Raw genomic sequence first — 24,629 nt, forward strand, 5'->3', positions numbered from 1 at the left:
TAGTTTTCTTTGTCTTCATGTAAAATAGTTAACGGTCCTTATATAAAAATCTGACAATCACAAAAGTACGTATTTTTTTAAAAAGTTGAAAATCCTCCATAATCTTGGCACAAAGAATCATAAGTAACTTGTGTGTGTATATTAAAAAAAAAAAAAAAAGGAAGCAGACTTTTAAAATACTTTTGTGGCCTGTTTTACTTTATGAAAGTCATCGTCAATCATCTTTTTTGTTTAATGTATACATCTTTAATGTTAATGGCCAAATAGTATCCATCTTATTGAACACTATTTAACCAGTTATCTACTGATGAAAATTTAATTGTTCCTAAATACTTTCTGTTATAATTCTATGAATTACTTACATCTTGTTCACTTTTTCTGTTTTCCTAGTAGCTACAATCCAAGAAAAAGGATGATTGGGTTAGAGGGCTTATTTTAGAGGTTTATATACATAATCTCAGGCAGCTTTCCTAGATGGTCGTATAGCTGCTTTTCCACAGCAGGGTGTGATGACTCCAGTCCATCACCCTCACCAGCACTGCTGCCACGGCCCACGAAGAGGAAAGAACCCAGAGTGTGAAAGAGCAAGTGACGGGACAAATACTGAGCATGATTATTCTTTCAAATCCTTGCCAGTCTGATGGGCAACAAAGATTCTTGTTTTAATTTGTATTTCTTTCGTTAGCAAGATTGAACATACTTTATATTTTTTGGCCATTGAGATGTGTTTAATAGTTTAATAGATCTGATGGGGTTTTTATTTTGTTGATCTGTAGCGATGCTTTAGTTACTGATTGTTGATTACTTCATTTAACAAATATTTGTCTTCTATATGCCAATCAGTCTTTCCTTAGAGACTGAGGAGCAATAGTGAACAACCTATTTCCTGCTCCCAGAACTCAGGCAAGGAACCACACAGAAGTAGACATGGTGAAGGAGAGGTTATGAGGAAAGGCATATGATGCTGCGAGACCTTTAAATACAGGGACCTTTTCTTAGGATAGGGTGGGATGTCAAAAATTTTCTCTAGGGCTTCCCTGGTGGCGCAGTGGTTGAGATTCCACCTGCCGATGCAGGGGACATGGGTTCGTGCCCCGGTCCGGGAAGATCCCACATGCCGCGGAGCGGCTGTGCCCGTGAGCCATGGCCGCTGAGCTTGTGCGTCCGGAGCCTGTGCTCCGCAACGGGAGAGGCCACAACACTGAGAGGCCCGCGTACCGCAAAAAAAAAAAAAAAATTTCTCTAAAAAAGCATGTTTGCAGGATGACTGTTAACCTGTCTATATTGTAAATAGTTTGCCCAGTTTCTTTTTTTTTTATAAATTTATTTATTTTTGGGTGCGTTGGGTCCTCATTGCTGCATGCAGGCTTTCTCTAGTTGCGGCGAGCGGGCCTCTCATTGAGGTGGTTTGTCTTGTTGCGGAGCACGAGCTCTAGGCGTAAGGGCTTCAGTAGTTGTGGCATGCGGGCTCTGTAGTTGTGGCTCACAGGCTCTAGAGCGCAGGCTCAGTAGTTGCGGCGCATGGGCTTAGTTGCTCTACGGCATGTGGGATCTTCCTGGACCAGGGCTTGAGCCCATGTCCCCTGCATTGGCAGGTTCATTCTTTAACCACTGTGCCACCAGGGAAGTCCATCCAGTTTCTTTTTAGTGGGGGCTTGTTTATAGTTTTGTTCTTCAGTTTAAAAATGTTTGTGTTTTCAAAACCAGGATTATGAGATAAAGAATAAGTGGGGACTGACTTGAATAGTCAGGAAAGGTTTTTCTGGAGAGATGACATGTAAGCTGACACCTGAAGGATGAGAAAGAGCTAGCTAGGCAAACAGCCTAGGGAAAGAACAATCCAGAAGAGGTACAGCTAACTCAAAGTTGCTTAGGCAGGAAAGAGCTTGCGGGTCCTAGGAAGTGGCTGAGGTTGGTGAGAACAGAGAGGGAGCCGTGTGAGATGACGTTGGGGGAGGTACATGGAGGCTAGGTTCTACAAAGCCGTCTTAAGAGTTTGGACTTTTTCTGTGTATTGGGAAGCCATGGAAGGATTGTAAGCAGGGTAAGGATGAGACCAGTTTTCCTTTTTTGTTGTAATTTTTATTTTTCAGCAAAGTAATCCATTTTTAATTTAAAAATAAAATGATAGGAAAATATGCTCACTGAAGAACCACAGTTCCTTTGCCCCACTGGGAGATGGTGAAACTCACCTCTTTATTTTGGTAATATTTCTAAGAAATATGACTATGCGGCTATTTCTTTATCAACTTCAGTCTGTATCTATTGATTCCAGATATGATAGTTGACTACGCGTTTGTAGTCCCTTATCTGAGAACCTTGTGACATCAGATATGCTTTGGAATTGAGGAATTTTTGGATCTTAGAAGGGTGAAATTGTGCATGGGACCATATATTACAACATACTCCTGATAGAGTTTCGAGCAATACTGTAATTTTTGGGCGATAGCCTGTGATCAAACATGCTAATACTTGCACAGCAAAGTACATAATCACACTAAGTGGGATATTACAGAGATTATGTGTTGCTTCGTACAAGTTCAGGCCAGGTTTTGCTGTTAAATACATTTGGCACTAATGAAAAATTGTTAGTCTTTTTTAAAGAATTAAAAATTTTTTGGAATTTTAGGTAAGAAATTATGGATCTGTATTTATACCCCCTTCCTCTAGTACGCACCCTCACACCCATACCCTCTACATACGCGTGGGCACATGCATTCTCTCCCCTCAAGGTGACTATGTCCCTTGTTTTTAAATAAATAGGTACCCCATATTTACATCATTTTGGCTCATTGCTGAGCCAGGTGTAGTTACATAGGCTTTTGTTTTGGGTTTGTTTGTTTGAGTTAATGGCCTTGTCTTTTTATTTGCTTTGTTTTCTACATACTTACTGCTAAAAGTTTCTCTTACTTTTTTCTTCTTCTTCACGTGGTCAGACACATTAGATAATTCCTCAGTTCTTTCTCTCCCTGTTATAGTTCCATGTCCCTCTGTTTAACTCTGCCCTTTTGAGCCTGCTCTAGAAATTAATAATTGTCACTCTTCTCCTGTGTTGGATCCTCAGTTTCCTGAATCTCAAGTCATTTTCTTTCTTGATTTACTCCTTTGTTTGCTGAAACAAAATTTCTGTTAACTTCTCTGTCCTTGCAAGTTTTGGGTCCTTCTGTGTTTGAAAATGTCTTTATTCCACCCCACTGCACCTCTGGCTGCCGTGTATTAAATTCTAAGTTGAAAGTAATTTCCTCTTAGAATTTTGAAAGAGTAGTTCCATAGTTTTCTGGCATCCAGTGTTGCCGTTGAGTCGTACTGCAGTCTGATGGCTGAGGGCTCCCCCGGTCTGTAGTCAGCCTCCTAACTAGCCCCCTGTCTGGGCGCCCTCCCTGACCTTCTGCTGTCCCCAGTGGAGTGCTGCCTTGGCTCCATGCGAGACATTGACTCAGTCCTCAGGTGGGTTTTCTCTGCAGGCACATGGGTCTCAGTTTTTCTGCTGTGTTGAGTTGCTTACTCCTCCCTACACTTTCTGTCTTCCAGATGCCTGTTGAAATTTTTTATCTTGTTGCCTTCAGTATTCTCTTTTTTTTTGGATAAATACTACCTTTTAACTTTTTGCTGTCATTTTATCAGGGTTAGCAAGAAAGAGTATATTATGGTGTGATTACTTTATAAACAGAAATCTCAGATTGCCGTCTGGAGTAGGGAATTGGTATTATGGCACAGAGCAGACGCACAGATGGCAGGGAGATGTCTTGGGAAGGGTCATGACAACAGAATGAAAAGAAGGGAAGGCCATGCGACATGTCACGGAGGAAAAGCTGACAGGACTTGCGCCCTGTCTGCACACATATGCACTCACAGTTGGGAAGGGAGACTGAGGAATCGGAGTTGCTGGCGTTTAGCTCTGGGTGAATGGTGTTACCATCTATTGTGATGTAGGGAAGATTGGAGAAGAATCGGGTTTTTTCTTTTTTTTGTGGGAGGGACTGTTGATAATCACGCCTTCTGTTCTCTACATGTTAAGTTTGAGATGCCCAAGACGTCCAGGTAAAGATGTTGAGCACTCTTAACTGTATGAGCACAGTTAAGAGTCCGAGGCATTGGAGCTGGAGAAAGAAACTTGGCAGTTGTCACCAGTGGCTGAGGAGACCGAGTAGAAAAGGTAGCGAGAGGAAAGAAGAGGGCCTAGGGCGGATGAACTCTTAACATTCCTCCAAGGAAAGGCCCGAGATGGGGGAGAAAATAGAGAATGGTGTCACGGTCACCGCGGGGTGAGGTGTGCTTTAGGATGAGACTTGGTGAAGTGTCAACTGCACACTTGGCATCCTGTGCTGTGCCCGAGGATGAGGAGTTAAAGGTGGATGCAGCACCTGCCTGGCTCTTCTTGTCTGAACATGGCAGGCTCTCCCCTCCTTCAGAGTGTTTATTTTTACTTCTTTTTCTGCTGGACATTGCTTTGTATGCATGGTTAGCACATAGAGAAGTGATACCTGGCATGTAACACACTTAATAAATACTTGTTGAGTTAATAGGTTTCTTTCTCCTTCTCACGTACAAATAGTGGATGACTGACCACCTTTAGGTTATTTATTTATTTATTTATTTAGTTTTGGCTGCGTTGGGTCTTCGTTGCTGTGCACGGGCTTTCTTTAGTTGGCAGTAAGTGGGGGCTACTCTTCGTTGAGGTACGCGGGCTTCTCATTGCGGTGGCTTCTATCATTGCAGAGCATGGGCTCTAGAGCGCAGGCTCAGTAGTTGTAGCGCACGGGCTTAGTTGCTCTGCGGCATGTGGGATCTTCTGGACCAGGGCTTGAACCCATGTGCCCTGCATTGGCAGGCGGATTCTTAACCACTGCGCGCCACCAGGGAAGCGCCCCACCTTTAGGTTTTGCTCCTGTGGTGAATACACCTCAGGGGACATGGGCTGTTGTTGATTTACCTGTCTCTACTAAACTCGCCTCTTGCCACCTTCAAAAGCATTCTTGTGCAGATTACATGAGAATTCATTGATCACAGTGATTTTCATTGATTTATTTTACACTTGGCATGGGAGGTCAATGTTGGTACAGAAATCTTGTCTGGAACAAATAGTATTTCTCCAGGTACTCAATACGTCGTAGATATTTGGCTCAGAAAATATTTGAGTGTCTCCCTGCGTGAGACCCTGTGCTCCGTAAGCACTAGGGCACAGCTATTAAAAGATGGTTTCGTGTCTGGTCTCATGGAATTTAAGACAATAAATTTGATTTCGCTTTTGGAATTCTGCAACGTCATCGTTCACATATATTGACTTATATTTTTCACCTTCTTTAGAGCATTGTATTTCTGTTGGTTTCCCACGTGTACTTTACTATTCATTTATGTGTTTGATGTTTAGGGACAAGCTTTGGAGTCCAAACAGGATGCTTTCCAAGGTCAAGAAGCGGCAGTAATGATGGAGCAGAAGGCAGCCTTATATGGGCAGACGTACCCGACACAGGGGCCTCCAATGCAAGGAGCCTTTAATCTTCCGGGACAATCACCACCTTTTAACTCAATGATGAATCAGATGAACCAGCAAGGAGGTTTTCCTCTCCAAGGAATGCACCCTCGGGCCAACATCATGAGACCCCGGACAAACACTCCCAAGCAACTTAGAATGCAGCTTCAGCAGAGGCTGCAGGGCCAGCAGGTAACCAGTCACATGCCCGAAGCAGCTTTCCCTTTGGCCTCCTCCTCTTTCATTTGTTTTTGGACTGTGTTCTTTCAGGGCTCTTGCCACTGGCTCTCTATCCCCCGTCAACCGAAGAAATTCCTTTCGTTTTCATTTCTGTTAACATTTTACTTGTATGGATGGTTCCTTGCTAGGGAGTGGTTGTACTAGAGTTGGATACCTTTCTATAAGAATATTCTATTGTACAGGTTGAAAAATAAACAATGTCCGAGAGGATTGCTCTTGGGGGAGAAGAGGTTTCTTGATGGCTTTGTAGTCTTAGAGGTAGATAATTTCTATTATTAAGAGTCCTTAATGTTAATAGCCAGATGTTGAAACCTTATTGATTTGAGCAGAAACCTCTGAGTAAGGAACCTTTTGAGTAAGGAACCTCTGCTTTCTAGATGTGTTATACAACTTGAGCTCTTTTAATATTTTTTTTTCCGTTTCCTTTGTAACACATTTTAAAAAATTTATTTAAAAAAATTTATTTTTATTTTGTATCTTGAGTGCACTGAGTTCTTAAATGTGGGGGGATCGAACCACATAAGCAGATGAGTGAATTGAGAATCCAGTGAGCTGGAGACCCTTCCAGTGTATTAATGTTCCTAAAAGCGTAGGTACTCAGGAAAGCTGTGTTAATGCGTTCATGGTATCATTTTTTACCATTTCTTTCCACTAAAAATTACCCAGGAAAAGGTAGCAGAAGTAGTTTTTTCCAGTGTTACCTTTGATCAAATTAAAGCTATTTCCCCAATAGCCTAAGTAATCCCAGAGAAAATCTGACTTTATAAATTCTTTGAGTTCCTGCTGAAGACATTCTTTAAGCTGCAGAATTGCACTTTCACTTTTCTTCCTGTTGCTGAACATGAAGGCCACACATGCCAGCCCAGGGCTTTCCAGCACCAACCTTTTTGAAATGTGAAAGTGTGCTCTTCAGCTTAGCCATGACTTAGCCCGGTTAATGGGTTCAGAGGTGTCTTCATGACCTCGCTGGGTGGTGCCAAGGGTGTGGACAGCTGTTTGGGCTCATTAACGTGCTCCACTTGCATTCTAACCACCCTGTCTCTCCCCAGTTTTTGAATCAGAGCCGTCAGGCACTTGAAATGAAAATGGAAAACCCTACTGCTGGTGGGGCTGCGGTGATGAGGCCCATGATGCAGCCTCAGGTCAACTCCCAGGTGAGAATAAGTCTCTCCGTGTTCAGGGCTGAATGCCCCGCATAGGGCTTGGCCCATGCTTGACTCTCAGTAAATGTTTATTAAACAAAGACAGTACATAATCCCAAATTTCTTGTGTAAGAACCCATCCCACGGTCCCATCACACTTTTTCTTCCCTTTGTCTCTCCTACTGGTAACTAGGAAGAATCAGAGGAAGAGAGGTTCTTTTATTAAAAAACACGGATTCATGTTTTTAAAGTTAGTTCCCCGGGGGTGGGGTGGGATGAATTGGGAGACTGGGTTGGACATATATACACTATTGATACTGTGTATAAAAAAGATAGCTAATGAGAACCTGCTGTATAGCTCAGGGAGCTTTGCTCAGTGCTCTGTGGTGACCTAAATGGGAAGGAAATCCAAAAAAAGAGGGCATACATGTATACATATAGCTGCTTCACTTTGCTGTACAGTAGAAACTTAACAGAACATTGTAAAGCAACTGTACTCCAGTAAAAATTAATAAAAAAATTAATTCCCTTTGTGATCAGTTGCTGTGTTGTGAAAACAGCTACCATTTACTTTTCAGGAATTGAAAATAACAAATCTGTAAACTTTTTTCTGTTCCTGGATTGTGAAACCACCTGCTCACTGCGTAGAATTTGAAATTATAAGAAGTATAAAGAAGAAAATAAATAATTTATAATCCCACTCTCAGTGACAGCCTCTGAGATGACCTGATTTCCCCTAGTGGGAGGAATGCTGTTAAAGTTCTGTCTGCCCCCAGCGCATGGTGGACACTATATTAAGGCATTTCCTTAGTGTGCACAAGGCAGATGACTACACGAAAATCCCTACTGTGGTTTGAAATACTGTTAAACGACAACAATTCTGAAATGCCTAGTTTTTGCTGTTAGACCTACTTGGAAGTACCGATACCTATATATTTTCTTGATAGTCAGATCTCCTGTATAAGCTGAGCTAGGATGCTTTCCAAAAAGAGGATAAATGTTTGCTTTTTATCCTGGGTGATGATCTCTCCCAGCTGGCAAATCAACAGGTCAGCTTCCTTGTTCAGTGCTTTGATCCCGTCACCTCCTTACCCTTCACCTCTTCTGTCAGAAGGTTTAGAGAGACTACAAGAGCTTCTGGGGTGGATTCCTGCTTCTCTGAGTATAACCCCATCCCTTTGCTTTGTTTTTGGCTTCTCTTTTTGTTTCTCCCCCAAACATAGTCTCATTCCTGCCCCTTTTCTTCTTGCTGTTTTATTTCATAGTTTTTGAAGTTTGTCCTCAAATTCTACTCCTAAATGTTCTCTCACTTTGAGGAATGTTTTCTAACTATGTCAAAGCCCGATGACTTTTCTGCTTTCGTCCCCTAGCCCCCAGTAATTTCCAGGTCCCTGTTCTCCCCCAACGCTCATACCCACACCAAGCCAGAAAGCCTTTACCATAATGAGAATTGTGCCTTTCCTTTTTTGTAATTATATAGAAAGGCATTGGGTGTTTTTTCTCTCTGATACCTCGTGTCATGGGGGCACTGTATGTATGAAATTGGCTAGCTCTTGCCACGTGTGTGTAATTGCGTTCTTTCTTGGGTGTTAGCAGGGTTTCCTTAACGCCCAGATGGTCGCCCAGCGCAGCAGAGAGCTGCTGAGTCATCACTTCCGACAGCAGAGGGTGGCGATGATGATGCAGCAGCAGCAACAGCAGCAGCAAACCCAGGCCTTCAGTCCACCCCCTAACGTGACTGCGTCCCCCACCATGGACGGAGTCCTGGCAGGGCCTGCCATGCCACAAGCTCCACCCCAGCAGTTTCCATATCCACCAAATTATGGTAAATTTGTCAGGGATGATAACGTCTTCCTCAAAGTAACATTCCTACGGACGTAAGAGTCACTAGGTCTGTTGTAGATTAAAAGCAAATGCTATTCACTCTCTTTTATTTCACAAGAGAAACAAAATTAATTAAAAAATAACAGAACAAAAATGTCTACTGCAGTGCACAGATGATTGTCACTGAGGTAGATGATCTATCATAGTTCAGGTTTTTTCCCACCAGGTCTTGTTTTTACAGTTCCCCACATCTTAATTTGGAAGAAAGACTTACCAGGTCCTGTCCAGTACGTCCCAGCCTAGTAGAACGCTGCCATCTCCGAACAGTGAGAGCAATGCACTGTGTGGGCTTTTTGAGTTCCTTTTCTTGGTGGCTTGGACATATTAATTACAGTCATACCTTTGTGAGGTTCCAGGAGCATGGTGGGAGTGGGGCTAGAGGTATCTGTTACAGAGATGACATTTGAGGATGCGTCCCTGTCAGCTGGGGACACAGCTCTTTGCCCTCTAAAGGGGGATGGAGTGAGGAGCAGCGTGATACGGTGTCCTTTTTATAGAGAAAGCTCACTGAAGTAACTGCCCTTCGGGGGATCCACACAGCGTGCATCTCTGTAGTAAGCCTGGCTCTAGTTGTCACCTTGGTGAGAAGCAAGAATTACTGGCAGGCAGCATCTTTATACCTTATACTTAACACATTCCCCCACCTTTAAAAAAGAACCGCAAGTTACTATAGAAAGCTGATATTCTAAGGAGGTAGCATTTGAGCATTGTAATTTCTTTCTCCTCTTCTTTCTTTTTTAAAGGGATGGGACAGCAGCCAGATCCAGCCTTTGGTCGAGGGCCTAGTCCTCCCAGTGCGATGATATCATCAAGAATGGGTCCCTCCCAGAATCCCATGATGCAGCACCCTCAGACCGCACCCATGTATCAGTCCTCGGAAATGAAGGGCTGGCCGTCAGGAACCCTGACCAGGAACAGGTGAAGAACAGGGAATTTTTTTTTTTGGCTGGGCGGCTTGGCTTGCGGGATCTCAGTTCCCTGACCAGGGATTGAACCCAAGCCCATGGCAGTGAAATTGCAGAGTCTTAACTACTGGACTGCTGGGGAATTCCCAGAATAGGGACTTCATAAAAGTCGGCCACATTCTAGTGCCAGAAGTTCAGGGAATTAGTCTCTGTGTTTCTCAGCCAAGCCTGTTTGGGTGGGGAGCGCAGAGGTCCTAGGCTTACGTTAGAGAGTGTGTGATTTGGCTCATCTGTTTTGAGAAGCCTTCCTACTGTGCTCATCTCCACGAGGGTAGTGAGTACAGAGAGCTGTGAAAGATAGAAGGCAGGCTGTCAGAGTTTTCTTGCCCATGTTCTCTGCTTGAGTACAGCGACATTGACAAAATTGCGGTAGTCTCTGTGTGCGTGTCCTGTGTTATGAAAATGACCCAAGAGGTAATTTCCCACTTTCTTTACAGCTCTTTTTCCCAGCAGCAGTTTGCCCACCAGGGGAATCCTGCAGCGTATAGCATGGTGCACATGAATGGCAGCAGTGGTCCCATGGGACAGATGAACATGAACTCCATGCCCATGACTGGCATGCCGATGGGTCCTGATCAGGTACGGGGTGGGGGGATCTGTTCCTTACCTTTCTCAAAAAATTTTTCCTGTTCTCTGGAGAGAACCAAAGCCTCAACTGTAATGTTAAAGGTCCTAGGTAGATTTTAAACTTGGATGTATAACTTAAAAATATATGTAATAATTGAAAAAACTTTTGGTTTGAAGGCATTGGGCCAGTTGATACTTTCAGAAATGTGGGATCTAAGAACTGAATCAGTCAGCCAGAGCCATGTTGCAAGCCATCAGTGTAGACATAACGGATTCTTTTCTGTTGGGCAAAGTGTGTGTTTTACTCATGTTACTTCTGGTTGCCAACAGAAATATTGCTGACGTCTCTACACCAGGACCTCCAAGGAAATCACTGTACAAATGACACTGCACTAGGATTATTGGGAGTAAAGAATCATTGTCTAGGCGCCCAGCTTTGAAGGAAGGACCAGCTTTGATCCCCATCAAGGGTATTTCAAGTGATGTCATTTGAGCAGGCAGGACTGGATTTTAAGCTGAAGCGTGATATCTACCTGTTATTTTTCCCTCCTCCTATGTATCATGGTGTTTAAAACAAATATTTTTGGCGTTCTGCCTTTTCAGGATGTGATTCTGGAGGTACGGAGTGTTACTGATCACAGAACTGTCCGGTGTCAGAAACTTTTTTCTGCTTGGCTATCCAAAGTCTTTGGAAAAAATGTAGGTGGGCCAGAGAACATTGGAGAAATCAAGAGATTAGAACATCCGGTTTCTTGATAGTTGCTGTATTGGGTGAAGCGCATGGTCCCAACCTCGAGTGTTTTTGTCACTGTCAGGTTCTGTCCCGGGAGTGGGCATTTCCAAGTTCTCCCTTAAGGATGGTGTTGAGTTGCTCTGACCCTACTCTTGGTTGTCCTAGGCTTTTTCCTAAATAGCATTTTTATCTGCCCCTAATGTCCTGTAATACTTCACCTCCAGGAATTGTCCTTGGTGTCAGATGGCATCGCAGAAGGGAAAGTAGATGACAGTATTTAATTGCAGCAGTCAGTGGCAATTTTTCGTATGCTAATGTGCAGCGGAGTGCACTTTATTTAAAAAGTAATGGATAAATGCAATATTCTCGAGGTCTTGAGGAACGGTGAACCACATACCTAGTTTTTGTCTAAACTAATCTGTTGGACAAAAACTATGATTTTTGTTGTTGTTGTTGTTGAAAGTACTGGTTTCACCCTTTGCCTATATGGTAGAGCAATAATGCTTTTTGAAAATAAACTGCAGAAAACCCAAGGCCAGGTACTGCATTCTGAATCAGAATTTCGCAGTGTTTCTGTGAATAGAATTTCTTTTGTAAATATGACCTTTAAGATATTGTATTATGTAAAATATGTATATACCTTTTTTTGTAGGTCACAACAACTCATTTTTACAGAGTTTGTGAAACTAAATATTTAACGTTGATTTCAGTAAGTTCAGCATGGTGAGGTTACCAACAGAAGTCATCCCCTGAATTTTGTGGCCTGGGGGATGGGGCAGTGGCCAACAGCTTTTCCTTGCCCCCAGCCTGAGATGCCTCGCTTGTTTTCAGTCTCTTAATCTCAGTGCTTTTTAAAGAGATCATTTAGATGTAGACATTTAAATTTTTTAAAAAAATTTCTCTACCAGAACTAAGCACTTTGTTAATTTTGGGGGAGAGAATAGATACGGGGAAATAAACTTTAAAAAAAACCCCCAGATATCAAGGATTTTAAAAGATCAAGCAATTTGATTTCAAAGAAGAATCTTGGATTTTAAGCAGTCCATAAATTAAATGGCAGTTCGTGGTATTTTCTTTTAAAAAGTGAATACGTTGTCTTCTCATCCATTTTAGGAGTGCTCTAAGGTTTTGGTTGCTAGGACCTGAGTCCCACATTGAGATCCCAGGCGTAGAATCCTCAGTGTGTGGTTCCTGGTGTCTGCTCAGCTTGTCTTGTCCTTCCACTACTGTGATGTTTTCCCACGAGAATTGGAGGAGTAGCATCATGGTTATTTCCTAAGGAGTTCGGTCTCCATAGCAGCCAGTTTCATGCGATTCAGAGCCGAGGTCTGACTGGGCGCCTTTGCATTCCCTCCCTGCTCTGCCCCCACCCCTTTCTGCTGCTGCCACTTGTCGGTTGGGAATAGGGAAGAAAGTCAAGTTTAATTCCCTTTACCTGGTTTACTTTATCAGGTTCAAACAGTTGAATGAAATTGGGTTTTTGGACTAGCTATGAATTTCAAATGTCTGTTAGCCTTGGTGTCGTTTCCTAGCAATAACTGAGAGCCAGTTAAAATTTTTTCACACGTTTAGCCAATATTTGTAGGTGTCTCTGAAGGTGAGATCATTTAATTTCTTTGACCTATGAGTAAGTGAAACCTGTGTTTCCAGAACCACCACTAGAGTGGAGTTGAGTTTCACACTCCCCCCACCTGGTTAAAAACAAATCTAAGATTATAAATCCATCAGCTTCCATCCGAGTGGCCTGTACTTTTTAGTAACACATCCTCTGGTCTGGAGACGGAGGCAGAGCTGAATGAGAGTCTCTGTCTTTTTAAACACAGTTGTATCAGATGTACTGAACCCTTCTTGTTGAAGTCACACGTGTGTGGGAGAAAGAGAATGGTGCTCTTACCCTTTCTTGACTTTTAATTAAAAACAAAAAGTTTTGTGATTCTTTTCCTCAATCAGTCCTGACTCCAGGCTAAGTGGAAGGCAGCACCCCCTTTTTATATGGAAGAAAAATGAAGTTTATTATAAGTTTTTATATTTTCTACTTGTTCATTTTATTGGTGCAAATTGAGATTTTGTTTCCTTTTAATAGATGCAGTCTTTGAGATAATTTGTTGTTTTTACCTTTATTCCCGTTTTATCTTTTTCGGATAATTCTCTTTGTACTCCTCTGCCTACCTCTCCTCACTCCTCCTCCCCTCACCCCCACCACTTTTTTAAACCTTAGTATCTGTTGGGTGAACAGTGTAAGTAATGTTTTCATCTGCTTTTAGAATGTGAGATATTTCCAGTACCTACTTTTTTGCTGAATCCAAAGATATATAAATATAAATATATATATATTTTATAAAGATCAAAATGATATAAAGGAGATACGTTTCTTCCTTTAAAAAAACAAATAGAAGTCCATTGTTAATGTTCATATTATGATGCCACTTTTCTAAACTGTGCATCTTGATGGAAAGGTGTAAATATCAATCAATAGGACTGCTTAATCAGTATTTAATATCTAAGGTGAGTTGGGGATGTATAGGGGCGGGGTACTACAGAACATAGCTGGCTTGCTGTCCTACAAATTCCTTGATCCATAGACAGATGCAGCTGGAAAGTAAACAGAATGGATTGCCAGCTACCCATATGCCTGTCCAGTTCCCTTTTTATTTGCAGAATCCGTGCATTTGTTCACAAGTGGGAAGTTCACAGGAGTAAAACCTCTTGGGTAGATGAACTCTCCCCTGCTGCAGAGGAGCAGGGGCTGTTATGTGGCCCCGAGGCAGACTGTTTCAACGTGAGCAGGCTGTTCTCCTTTTCCTTCCTTCTCTTTCTTTCTCTCGTTCCAATATTTGGAATTTTGAAGAAGATGGACATGTCATTCTGAGAGCAATATTTAAATTCTCAGGAATTGACTTACAGTGTTGAGAATGAATTCACTTTCAATTTTACATTAAATGTTGTTTTTAAAAAATATAAACCACACTGCAAAGAATCCAAACCACGTGGGATAACTTATGAGATGGTTGAGTGGTAAGCTGTGACTCCTTTGTTGATCATTTTGGACGTCATTGTAAATAAAGGTTTCTATTTAAAATTGAAGGCTGAGAGTGTGCCACTTTTTTTTTTTTAAATCCCAAGAAATCCTATTTCAGATAATAGTAGCAGTTTCTGTGAGGCTAAGAGAAATCTGGAAAGCATGGCCCTGTTCTTACACGAGGTAAGTGCTTGGGGGTCATGTGTTAGGGAGAAACGTGCTGGGCCAGGTGATGGCCGAAGTTCCTCCTCCTCCCAGTCTAGCGTTCCGACAGCTACCTTTACCCGTTGGACTACCCAGTATACGACGCAGGGCTGGATAAGGTGAGTTGCTTTGCAGTTGGTTAATACTTTTATAAAAGTGGGGTCCTAAAGCTGGTGTGATATGACACTTACCTTTGAGGTCCCTGAAGTATGGTAAATTCTAGTCAATTTATAACCACGTATTCCCTTTTAAAAAACCATCTAAACCCATGGTGTCTCCTTCCAAAAAGGTGTTGACTGGTGGTATCTTGAATGCTTTTTAACTAAAAAAAACCAAACACACCCAAAAGACTCCTAAGAGTGGCCTTTTAGAAAATGTCAAAGGTTCCCTCATACCACCTGCTGGTCACTGGCTGGGGTTTTCAACGTTGTTTGACAATACTTAGACTACAAAATTTCTTTACAAATACAGTTTTATTAAAACTTGGGACATACATCAACTTCGTGTCTTTGCAGGACTTTAAAAAACATCAGTTCTGGGACAGATAACAAAGGAATCCTGGGAGAAATGGCATCTGGTCAGAAGAGGAAAGTCTACAACTGCACGGGCTTTTCTTTTACATGGGCCACAGCGTTTATTGACACCACCACTCTTGAAAATTGGGCTTTCTTATTAGTCAAATCCCCCTAAAAGTTCCCGAGCTGGTTACATGTAAATAGTCACATATATACAGTGAAGTCAGTTTCTTCAGAGGCAGCCAGGGTTCTAGTGTGAAGTATAAATTTATGACTTTTGTGCTGTTGACTCATTGTGAAACTCGGTCACCATTTCCTGCCTCTGTCCTGCTTCCTAGTTCCTTCTTTGTGAACGGCCAAAAGAATAAGAGGATTTAAAACAGGGTGGTTCTTACCCTGTGCTTTAAAAAAATTCCAGTGACTTTCACCCTTGGGGAAAATTTCCAAGAAAACCTCTCTGTTGTTCTTCCCTTGTGAGCCTCTCAGAGAGGGTTAGTGGTGACCTTTTGATATGAAAATGCATTTTGTGCAGCTGGTGAGGTATACTCCATAGCAAAAGCAGGGGCAAAAATGGACTCCCAAGTCTCACTACTCCTGGATGCTTCTCTTCCAGAATCTGCCACGTTGACTGAAAGCGAATTCTGTGTGTCTCAGGCTTCTTGGCTAACATCATAGGTCTGCTGGAAGTCATTCAGAGTTTTTCATTGTACAGGTGATGCCTCTGTTTTTGGAGGTCCATCTCATGCTTCTTAACCTTCCCAGCCTTCCCACAGTTGTCCCCTGTGGAACAAAGCAAACTCATTTACCACGCTGCTTATGGATTTCTTAATTGGTCCTACAGCTGAGTCAGCTTCGCTTCAAGGATGTGGCTGCTGAGAAGGAATATTTCTAGATTGTCAGTTGGCTTACAGAGTCAGTGGCTGGCAAAGATGTCATTTAAAGATCTGGATAGGATAGTGGCTAAGGAGAAAGTGAGATATAAAGATCAAGTGCTTTCATTCTGGTAGCACCAAAGAAATGCTTAACTAACTGGCCCATTATTTTTCCTGTTAAAGCCACACAGGTTTATATGCCTATAAAGACAGAAATGAGTAGGCCACAGGTTGCAAATGGCAGCTCACCCAGGGGGCTGGTTGGCCTGCATGGTAACTTCATGTCAGATTAGTTGCCAACATTAACAAATCGTCACACATATCTACGTTTCTGGATTTTCTCGAGGAAGCAGAGGATTCAAATTGCATCCCATTCCATTCTCTTTAGACCAGAGTGACTTCTCCAGGTTGCCACAGCCTCCTGGCCCCTACCAGCCCCTGTTGGCCCTGGAGTTCGTAGCACGGATGTTTTGGAAACTATTCAATGAGGCCACCTTGCCGCTGACACGGTGGACCAAGTAGCAGCTCTGCAGCCACAGCCTTCAAGACGCCTGGCACTTAGCTGACTGACATGGTTCTCAGCCTCTCAGGAAGGCCTGGAGCTTACCAAGCACAGATGATGACGTGGAGAACAACGGTGTATTAGACAAAGTATAATCTAGAACATGAAATATATCCAAGTATGTTATTTTATGGGAAAGACTGACATGACTGCTTCCCCTCTTACGGGAACAGATGAGAGGAATAAGTGAGAAAGGGCACGCATGCAGAACAGCCTCGGCAAAACAAAGTGGATCAGGCCAGATGTCGATTGGTAAACTGGTTCCTCAACTCACAGTGATTTGGAAGAAGGTCTCTTCATTTCTGGCCACTTTCGACGCTGAAACTGCCTAAGGTTTCGAGTGTCAAAAGGAGAAAGAGTGTTAACCGTCACCAAGAAAGAAAAAGTGACCCCCCAAAGAACTAGACAAAGAAGGTCGCTTAGTGGACACCTATCGCTGGTGGGTGAGCTAGGCCCCTGGCAGACCAGAGAAAGGTAGCATCCCAACCTCACACGTGCAGCCTTGAGGTTAGACTACAGGATGGGCCACCATATGGGGCGACTGTCAGGCTTTAAAAGCAAAAGCAATACCTGTATTGTTCATAGCTTCCTCCATCTTTCAGTCCTAAAGGAGAGAGAAATGCACGACATGGAAGCAGGTAAATAAGGGCAAAAGTGGCACAAACAAGGACAAACTTTATAACTGCCTCTTTTTCTTCTTTAAAACACTTCAGGTTTTTTTGTCACAAACCCATGATGTTGGTAGTGGCTCCTAGACAGAGGGGACTGAATTACCAGGTGAGCTGTCCCTAAGACTCTTGGTAGGTTGCCTACACTCTCCTGCTGCAGTCACTCAGCACTGACCTTGGTCATAGCGGGGGAGCCACATGTGGGCACGGAACACCTATGCTACAGCGGACAGAAAGCCGAGGGCAGCGGGGAGATCCTGAGTGTGGGCTCTCGGCAAATTTCCTAGAGGATGTGGTAGTGTGACCAAGTGCGTGGGCTCTGGACCCAGTCACGTCACTCATCCATAAAACGAGGACAAGCAGATTCACCTCAGAGGCTTGTCGGAGGCCTGTCAGTTAATGCAGGTAAAGCACTCAGCACCCTGGTGGGCTGACAGTGAAGGCACTTATCCTAAAAGTAGCACGTGGTTGGTGAATGTTAGGAAGGTGATATTATAGCTACTGGTGAGAATTCACCAACTCCTGGTGATTCTGGGTTCCCTCTTCAGACAGGACCTCCTCCGTCCCCTCCTGTGGTCACCCCGCACCACGCTGGGGCACCTGCTCACCCAGGTCCATGTTCCGGGTCCGGGGGTTACACTGCCTGTAACCCTTGCAGCTCCTCAGCTCCATGAGCTGCACATGTAGCTGATTGAGGATGTCCCTGTCCAGGGTGTTCACTGCATTCATCAACTGGTTGGAAAAAAGGTAGGTTATCAATGAGGTGAAGACTCCCCCACCCAGCCCCCTTCTACCATCTGGGGGACTGACTTCAGGTAGGTGGGGAGTACAAGGTGTGGAGGGATGGTGAGCTGTACTTCCACAAGAGCTGGGGTTTGGAACAGTTAGAACTACCTTTTGCCTCTAGCCCCACGTGCATGAAATCTCAAAATAAAAACCGCCTCTGTGTACGTCACATTGAACTCCTGGAGCCACTGGTCAGGAAATTTACCAAGCCTGGAAAGAAGCTTGGAACCCAGCCCCGTATTTTTAAGCAGCCTTCCTTCACAGCCCCTCAGGGCCTCTTGATGGAAAAGCAGCCATCTGGCGCAGGGCTGGGTGAGTGACCTTGTCCTTACCTGCTCTGGGAGCCGCTGGTGACCCACTAACCTACCAGCTCTGTCACCCCCTTTTGTAAAATACAGGGATGACCTATCAAAGGAGAAAGACTGGTGGCCTGTACGGTAATTAGAGCAAAACAAGACAATCGAGTTGCTTGCACTTACAAATTGTGTAAAAGATTACTTTCAGACTTTTCTTGAAACATGGAAGACTGGGCAATGCCGAGGCCTTGCTACTGAGAAGCTCTAGCGCTGAAGCTGGGTCGTGACCATCTGTTTCAGAAGGGACACGCACGTTCCAGTCACCAGGCTCTGTGGCCGCTTCAGTCCCGCATGGATTCAGTTGGGTTAATATAGGGGAAGCGCGGAGTAAGGGCTGCCTGAGTGTTAGTTACCGGCCTGTCGTCTGTAGGGTTTGGCCTGACCCTAAGGACCCCCGAGCCTCCAAAGTTCTAGGCGTCTTCCCAAGATCCCACAAAACCTGCTGGAACCGTGCCAGGTGCGTAAGTTGGAGGGAAGAGGCTGTACCCGGACGCAGGAAGGGCAGATGGCACAGAGTCCCAGCCTTCCTGGTGGCTTCAACTCACTTCTGCTGTCTTAGGGACTCAGTGGGACTTGAAAAACCAGTTATCACTTCCTCGGGGGGCCTACCTGGCAGGGGCCCCATTTCTCCAGCCTGTGTTGTCCGTACCTGGTAGGGGTCTGTGTTGAGATCAAAGTACTCTAGGAAGCCGGTTGCAAATTCACAGAAGAGGAAGTTGTGGGTCTCATTGATGGTCCTCATGCACCAGTACGTGTTGTTGTTGGCGCTGGTGCAGGCGCAGAAGGGCCCCACTGCCAGGGAGGAGAGCACGCCCTGAGCCGGAGAGGCCCTGGCTGCCAGCCCCTTCCTGCCGGAGCACTTGACCCCTGAGGTTGCTGGGGGGCCTGTTCCTGAAAGACCCTCAGGGTCTGTCCAGGAAGCACTCACAAGCTGGGGGCCCTGGGACCCCCGGGAGGACCCCCCGCCCTGGGCCCGGCTGGCTCACGCGTCCAGAGGGGTGCCGTCTGCCAGTGCTGGTTGTCGTGGGTGAAGCACGTGAGGCCGGGCATGCTGCACGTGTCGTTGTTCTGCAGCCGCCTGAGCAGCTTGCGGAGTTTCTTCTTGCGCTTCTGCTCCCGCAGCAGCCACACCTTGTCCTTCTCCTGCAAACCCTTCCTAGGGGCACACAGGGCCGCACCCCTCACACCTCCCCTGACCCCACCTTGGAGCCTCTTCCTGCCCAGGGAGCCAGGGTCATGGCCCTGGAGGGTTCCCAAAGGGAAGGCCCTTTGCCCAGGTCGCACTGCTGGTCCTTGGCAGGGCTGGGGCCAGACGAGGCTCCTGTCGTCCGACGTTAGCTCCTGCGGCAGCACAGGGCTAGGGCGCTTCCTGCTCACACCCGCCCCTGGGGCCTGTGTCCCGCCCTGCCCTGCAGTAACCCGCTCCGGCCACAGAGGGGCACCCGGACCCCTGCTCGTTGTTGATCTGGCAGTCGGGCCTCTGCGCCTCCCAGGGAAAGGCCAGGACTTGGCTTGTCCTTGTTTGTTTTGGCTTAAGGGAGGGCCGGCCGCCGCTGCCCTTACCTGAACGGATGCAGGCTGGAGCCTTTGTGCTTGAGGCGGCCTTTCTGCTGGGCGTGGTAACTGCAACAGACCCCCAGCCTGGCTTTCAGACACTGTGCCCAAGGCCACACCGTGGGGTGGCTGCGAACTGCGCTTCTCTGGGATCCCTGTTTCTCCTTCTGGGGTGGTGCTGGGAAGGTGCTATCCCCTGAGTGGCAGCCTGCCCAGCTCCTTCCTCCATATGTGACCTGGGAGCCCCCGGCTGAAGGCCTCAGCCAGACAGAAGGTCGGGGTAGAGGCGAGTTAACCAAGTCTGGAGGCTGGGCCTGGCTCTGCGTGGCTTTAGCCTCAGCATCTGCAGTGCCCACCCACCTCACGCTTGCTCAGGGCCAGCCCTGGGGGAACCCGTATTTTGTAAGCCCTTTCTGGAAAGGCAGCAGTGACTATAGTAGCCACTAACCACATGTGGCTATTTCAATTTTAATTAAACTACCAATTCGGTTCCTCGGCTACAGTGGCCGCAGTTCAGATCTCAGTAGCCACGTGTGGTTGGCTGGTGGCTACCATACGGGGCAGCACAGATACAGCTGCTTCCATCACCAGAGAGGTTCTGTTGGACGGCACTGCTCGCGAGTTCAGACCCTTGGGCTGGGGGTTCCCTGAGCTGGTAATGTGGGCCTTGGGCCACGTGGGCCGTTCCCGGAAGGGCAGTCAGCAGAGGCACTTTTCCCTCCCGGGAACCGGCTCCACAATCAAGGGCCTGCCTGTCAGCAGTGCATGAATCTGGGTGGTACCCGAGGGGCGGTGCTTCCTGCCCAGTGGCTGACAACGGGGATCTGAATTATTACTAATTGTCTATCCTAAGCAAGGAGACAGGGATATAAAAATAATGAAAGGAGTCACAGAGGAGGGGATGCTGCATCTCTAGAGTGATCCCGCAAGAGCACTGGGGCCTTCCCGGGGCCTTTCTGCTCCCTCCTCACCTGACTTTGTGACAGTCACATTCTTCTGGCCGCTTTTTCTTCAGGTGACCTCGGACTTCCCTCAGGTTCTTAATTTTGTTCTGCAGGGTCTCGATCTGAGGGAGGGAGCAGAAGAGGAGGCCGTGAGCCTCTGGGGGGCTGGGTCAGCAGGGCTGGCCTGGCGGGGCCTCCCAGCCACTGTGCGCGTCTGTGGGCACTGGGGGGGGGGCGGTCCTTGGTTCCACCCGCCGAAGGAACTGTGGGTCATTCTCCTGTCTTGTCCTGTCCGAGAACCCGCTGAGCCCATGGGGGACTTCAAGGTCTCCCCCCAGGCCTGTTGGAAGGGCTGAGTGTGGTGTGAGCATCTTGTAGATCACAAAGGGGTACGACGTGGCTGTGCTGTTCCCCCCACCCCAATCTGGCAGGAGCTGTCTGTCTGAGGCCAGGACCGACACTGCCGGCCCTGGTGAAGGATTCTGCGGGGCCTCCCTCCCCTGGGCCTGGCTTCCCTGCCTCCGGCTGTGGCTGGTGGCCCCGCCGAGCTCGGGGTCGTGAGAACCCTCCCGGCCCAGACTCCTGTCACCTCGTGGTCAATGTGCAGCTTGTGGTCCTTCCAGGCCTGCAGGGACTTGTACAGGTCCAGGTCGCACTGGACCGTGTCGTTCTCCAGGATGTAGCACCTGTTCGAGAGAAGGGGTCACGTGGGGCCCTCGGGGCGTTGAGGGGGCCCAGGCAGGGGCCCAAGAGATGTGGGCACCCCTGCCAAGGTCCAGCCCCCCCCCAACCCCCACCCTAGACTCTCACCGATGTGTGACTTTAATGGGGTTGGGGGCTGAGTAGTCCGGAAGGCCCCCGGTGCCACTGAAGTCCCCGCCGTTCCTGTCGTCTTGGTCCTCAGGGGCACCTGGCCAGTGCCGCTTGGTGAGGTTGCGGGGCTGGGACCAGTCGTCCAGGCCGACGTGGTGCCCCTCGACAGCCACTGAGCGGATGGAGCGATTCCGGGCATAGCTGGCCTTGTACTCTGTGGGGTCAGAGGGGTGGCTGGGCTGGGAGGCTGGCCAGGCTCCCTGGGCAGCAGACTCTTGATTCAGACAGGGCTGTGCTCCCAAGCCAGGGCTTCAGTGCTGCCCGAGACTGGGGGGCTCAGGAAACCTACCTACCGGGAAAGTGGGCCCTGGACCCCAGTGGAAAGGACCTCAAGGTGATTCACTTGGGGAAACTGAAGTCCCAGAGCTAAGAAGGAATTGGCCTGAGATAATCTCAAGGAGGAGCTGTGCATAGGTAAACTGCGACATCCACACGATGGAGGATTCGAACACAGAGAACTGAAGCAACAATGCCGACGAATGTCAAAAACACTAATGTGTGAAGGAAGTCAGATACAGAAGTCACACATTGTATGATTCTATTTACACAACAGCCAGGATAGGTGATCCAGCAATTCCACTTCTGGGTATTTATCTGAAGAAAACAAAAATACGAACTCAAAGACATCTGTACCCCCCTGTTCACCGCATTATTTACAATAGCCAAGATATGGAAATAACCTAAGCGTCCACTGATGGATGAATGGATACAGAAGATGTGGCACGTACACAACACACACACACACACACACACACACACACACACACTGGAATATTACTCAGCCATCAAATAGAAGGAGATCTCGCTGTTGGCGACAACAGAGGTGGACCTTGAGGGGATTATGCTAAGCAAAATAAGTCAGAGAACGACAAATAGCATATGATCTCACTTATCTGTGGAATCGCTAAAACCAACCAACCAACCAAGCAAGCTCATAGAGAACAGATGAGTGGTTGCCAAGTGGGGGGGGGTGGGGGGTAGGAATGGTGGGCGAAATGGGCAAAGGGGGTCAAAAGGTACAAACTTCAGTTACAGAATCAGTCAGTCCTGGGGATGTAATGTACAGCATGGTGGCTATAGTTAATAATACTCTGTTGCATATTTGAAAGTTGCTGAGAGAATACGTCTTAATCTCATCACCAGAAAAAAATTTTTTGTAACTATGTTAAGTGGACTTGTTGGCGTGATCATTTTGCAATATATACAGATATGGAATCACAATGTTGTACACCTGAAACTAATGTAACATGTTAATTATACTGCAGTAAAACTCCACAAAACAAGATTTAAAAACCCCATTAATTTGAACTGGGTAAAAAAGAACCAAGCAGCACATTCTCCCAGACAGAAAAGGGAGGGGGGGGGCTTGGGGAGGTCACTGATCTTCTCAGAGTTTATTTCCCCAGCAGTGAGCTGCATGCTCTCCACAGGGTGGGCAGTGAGGCGGGGCTGAGAGGTATTTTTTCCTAAGCTCTAAGTCACCTATGGAAAACTGAGGGCGTGCAGGTGCTGGGGCTCAGAGCAGGCCACCCCAAGATGCCACAATGGCATATTGATTATTTTGAATTAAAGTTCTTTGAAACACAGCTGGTGGGGAAAAAAATGATATTAAAAAACACTCTGACTCCACCTCTTCCCCCTGAATGCGGGAACCTCTCCTCGGCCTGCAAATGACCAGGCAGAGGCTCAGCTGGACGGAGGCTGATAGTCAGGATTTGACAGGAGCGATACTTGAGGCCTTTCCCCCTAAAGTTAATTAGTTTAAGGTTGAATTCTGTAGTCGGGAGGAAAGCATCCCAAAGCCTTTTCGAACATTTCATGCAAACTTTTCAAAGGCACACTGCCTTTAACTTGGAAGCCCCAGTGCACAGGAATCTCTTCATATCTGCTCTAATGGGAAACTGCTCCCTGATATCAGAAAGCAAATTCACAACAGTGTGGTAGGTTGGTCTAGGCTACTGCTAAGTGTAATAATGGAGGCTGGAGCTCCATTCTTCGAAAATAGTTTCCAGGAATGCAGAAAAGAAGAATTAAAAGCAACAATTCTTACTTTGCAATTTGAACCTTTAGGGAAACAAAAGCATCACACCTATGGTCAATGAGTCTTCGACAAAGGGGGCAAGAATATACAATGGAGAAAAGACAGTCTCTTTAGCAAGTGGTGGTGTTGGAAAGCTGGACGGCCGCTTGTAAATCAACACCCTCTCACCGTGCACAAAAATAAATTCCAAGTGGCTTAATTAAGACTTAAATATAAGACATGATACCATAAAACTCCTAGAAGAGAACACAGGCAAAACATGCTCTGACAAATCGTACCAAGGTTGTCTTAGGTCAGTCTCCCAAGGCAATAGAAATGAAAGCAAAAATAAACAAATGGGACCTAATCAAACATAAGCTTTTGCACAGCAAAGGAAACCATAAAGCAAAAAGACAACCTAGGACTGGGAGAAAATATTTGCAAACGATGCAACTGACAAGGGATTAATTTCCAAAACAGACAAACAGCTCATACAACTCAGTAACAAAAAACCAACCCGATCGAAAAATGGGCAGAAGACCTAAATAGACATTTCTCCAAAGAAAACATACAGACGGCCAATAGGCACATGAAAAGATTCTCATCATCACTAATCAGTAGAGAAATGCAAATCAAAACTACAGTGAGGTATCACCTCACACCGGTCAGAATGGCCATCATCAAAGTCTTCAAATAACAGATGCTGGAGAGGGTGTGGAGAAAAGGGAGCCCTCCTACACCGTTGGTGGGAATGTAAAGTGGCGCAGCCACTACAGGAGACATTATGGAGGTTCCTTAAAAAACTAAAAATAGAGTTGCCATATGATTCAGTAATCTCAATCCTGGTCATATACCCAGACAAAACTATAATTCAAGGAGATACACGCACACCTATATTCATAGCAGCACTATTCACAATAGCCAAGACATGGAAGCAACGTAAATGTCCACTGGCAGAGGAATGGATAAAGAAGATGTGGTATATATATACAACGGAATAATACCCATAAAAAGAATGAAATAATGCCATTTGCAGCAACATGGATGGACCTAGAGATTATCATACTAAGTGAAGTAAGTCAAATACCACATGATATCACTTATATGTGGAATCTAAAATATGACACAAATGAACTTATTTCCAAAACAGACTCACAGACATAGAAAACAAACTTATGGTTACCAAAGGGGAAAGGGGGTGGGGGAGGGATAAATTAGGAGTTTGGGATTAGCGGATAACACACTACTATAT

General features: G+C 45.8%; 2 protein-coding genes across 8 annotated transcripts in view; one reads left to right on the forward strand and one right to left on the reverse strand.

Annotated features, from left to right (window-relative positions):
• Positions 1-14,088, forward strand: part of NCOA3 (nuclear receptor coactivator 3) — a 122,795-nt gene extending 108,707 nt beyond the window's left edge. For 4 of the 5 annotated variants that reach the window (XM_030848785.2, XM_060284906.1, XM_060284905.1 and 1 more), the window contains 6 exons: positions 5,372-5,665; positions 6,763-6,867; positions 8,449-8,680; positions 9,483-9,657; positions 10,142-10,283; positions 10,602-14,088. In XM_030848785.2, the coding sequence (XP_030704645.2) occupies positions 5,372-5,665; positions 6,763-6,867; positions 8,449-8,680; positions 9,483-9,657; positions 10,142-10,283; positions 10,602-10,613 (960 nt within the window). In that variant the 3' untranslated portion in view covers positions 10,614-14,088. The remainder of the gene's footprint in view (positions 1-5,371; positions 5,666-6,762; positions 6,868-8,448; positions 8,681-9,482; positions 9,658-10,141; positions 10,284-10,601) is intronic. The other variant, XM_030848789.2, reaches the window with a different exon arrangement.
• Positions 14,089-14,693: 605 nt separating this feature from the next.
• The window catches only part of SULF2 (sulfatase 2), a 141,073-nt gene continuing 131,137 nt past the window's right edge, over positions 14,694-24,629 (reverse strand). For all 3 annotated transcript variants that reach the window (XM_030848796.3, XM_030848792.2, XM_030848791.2), the window contains exons 12-21: positions 21,295-21,511; positions 21,074-21,170; positions 20,512-20,606; positions 19,550-19,609; positions 18,973-19,142; positions 18,636-18,778; positions 17,453-17,576; positions 16,747-16,780; positions 16,451-16,504; positions 14,694-15,522 (exon numbers count right to left, since the gene is read on the reverse strand). In XM_030848796.3, coding sequence (XP_030704656.1) covers positions 15,492-15,522; positions 16,451-16,504; positions 16,747-16,780; positions 17,453-17,576; positions 18,636-18,778; positions 18,973-19,142; positions 19,550-19,609; positions 20,512-20,606; positions 21,074-21,170; positions 21,295-21,511 — 1,025 coding nt within the window. In that variant the 3' untranslated portion in view covers positions 14,694-15,491. The remainder of the gene's footprint in view (positions 15,523-16,450; positions 16,505-16,746; positions 16,781-17,452; positions 17,577-18,635; positions 18,779-18,972; positions 19,143-19,549; positions 19,610-20,511; positions 20,607-21,073; positions 21,171-21,294; positions 21,512-24,629) is intronic.

Source organism: Globicephala melas, chromosome 15 (assembly GCF_963455315.2).
Source record: "Globicephala melas chromosome 15, mGloMel1.2, whole genome shotgun sequence".
Classification (NCBI taxonomy): Eukaryota; Metazoa; Chordata; class Mammalia; order Artiodactyla; family Delphinidae; genus Globicephala; species Globicephala melas.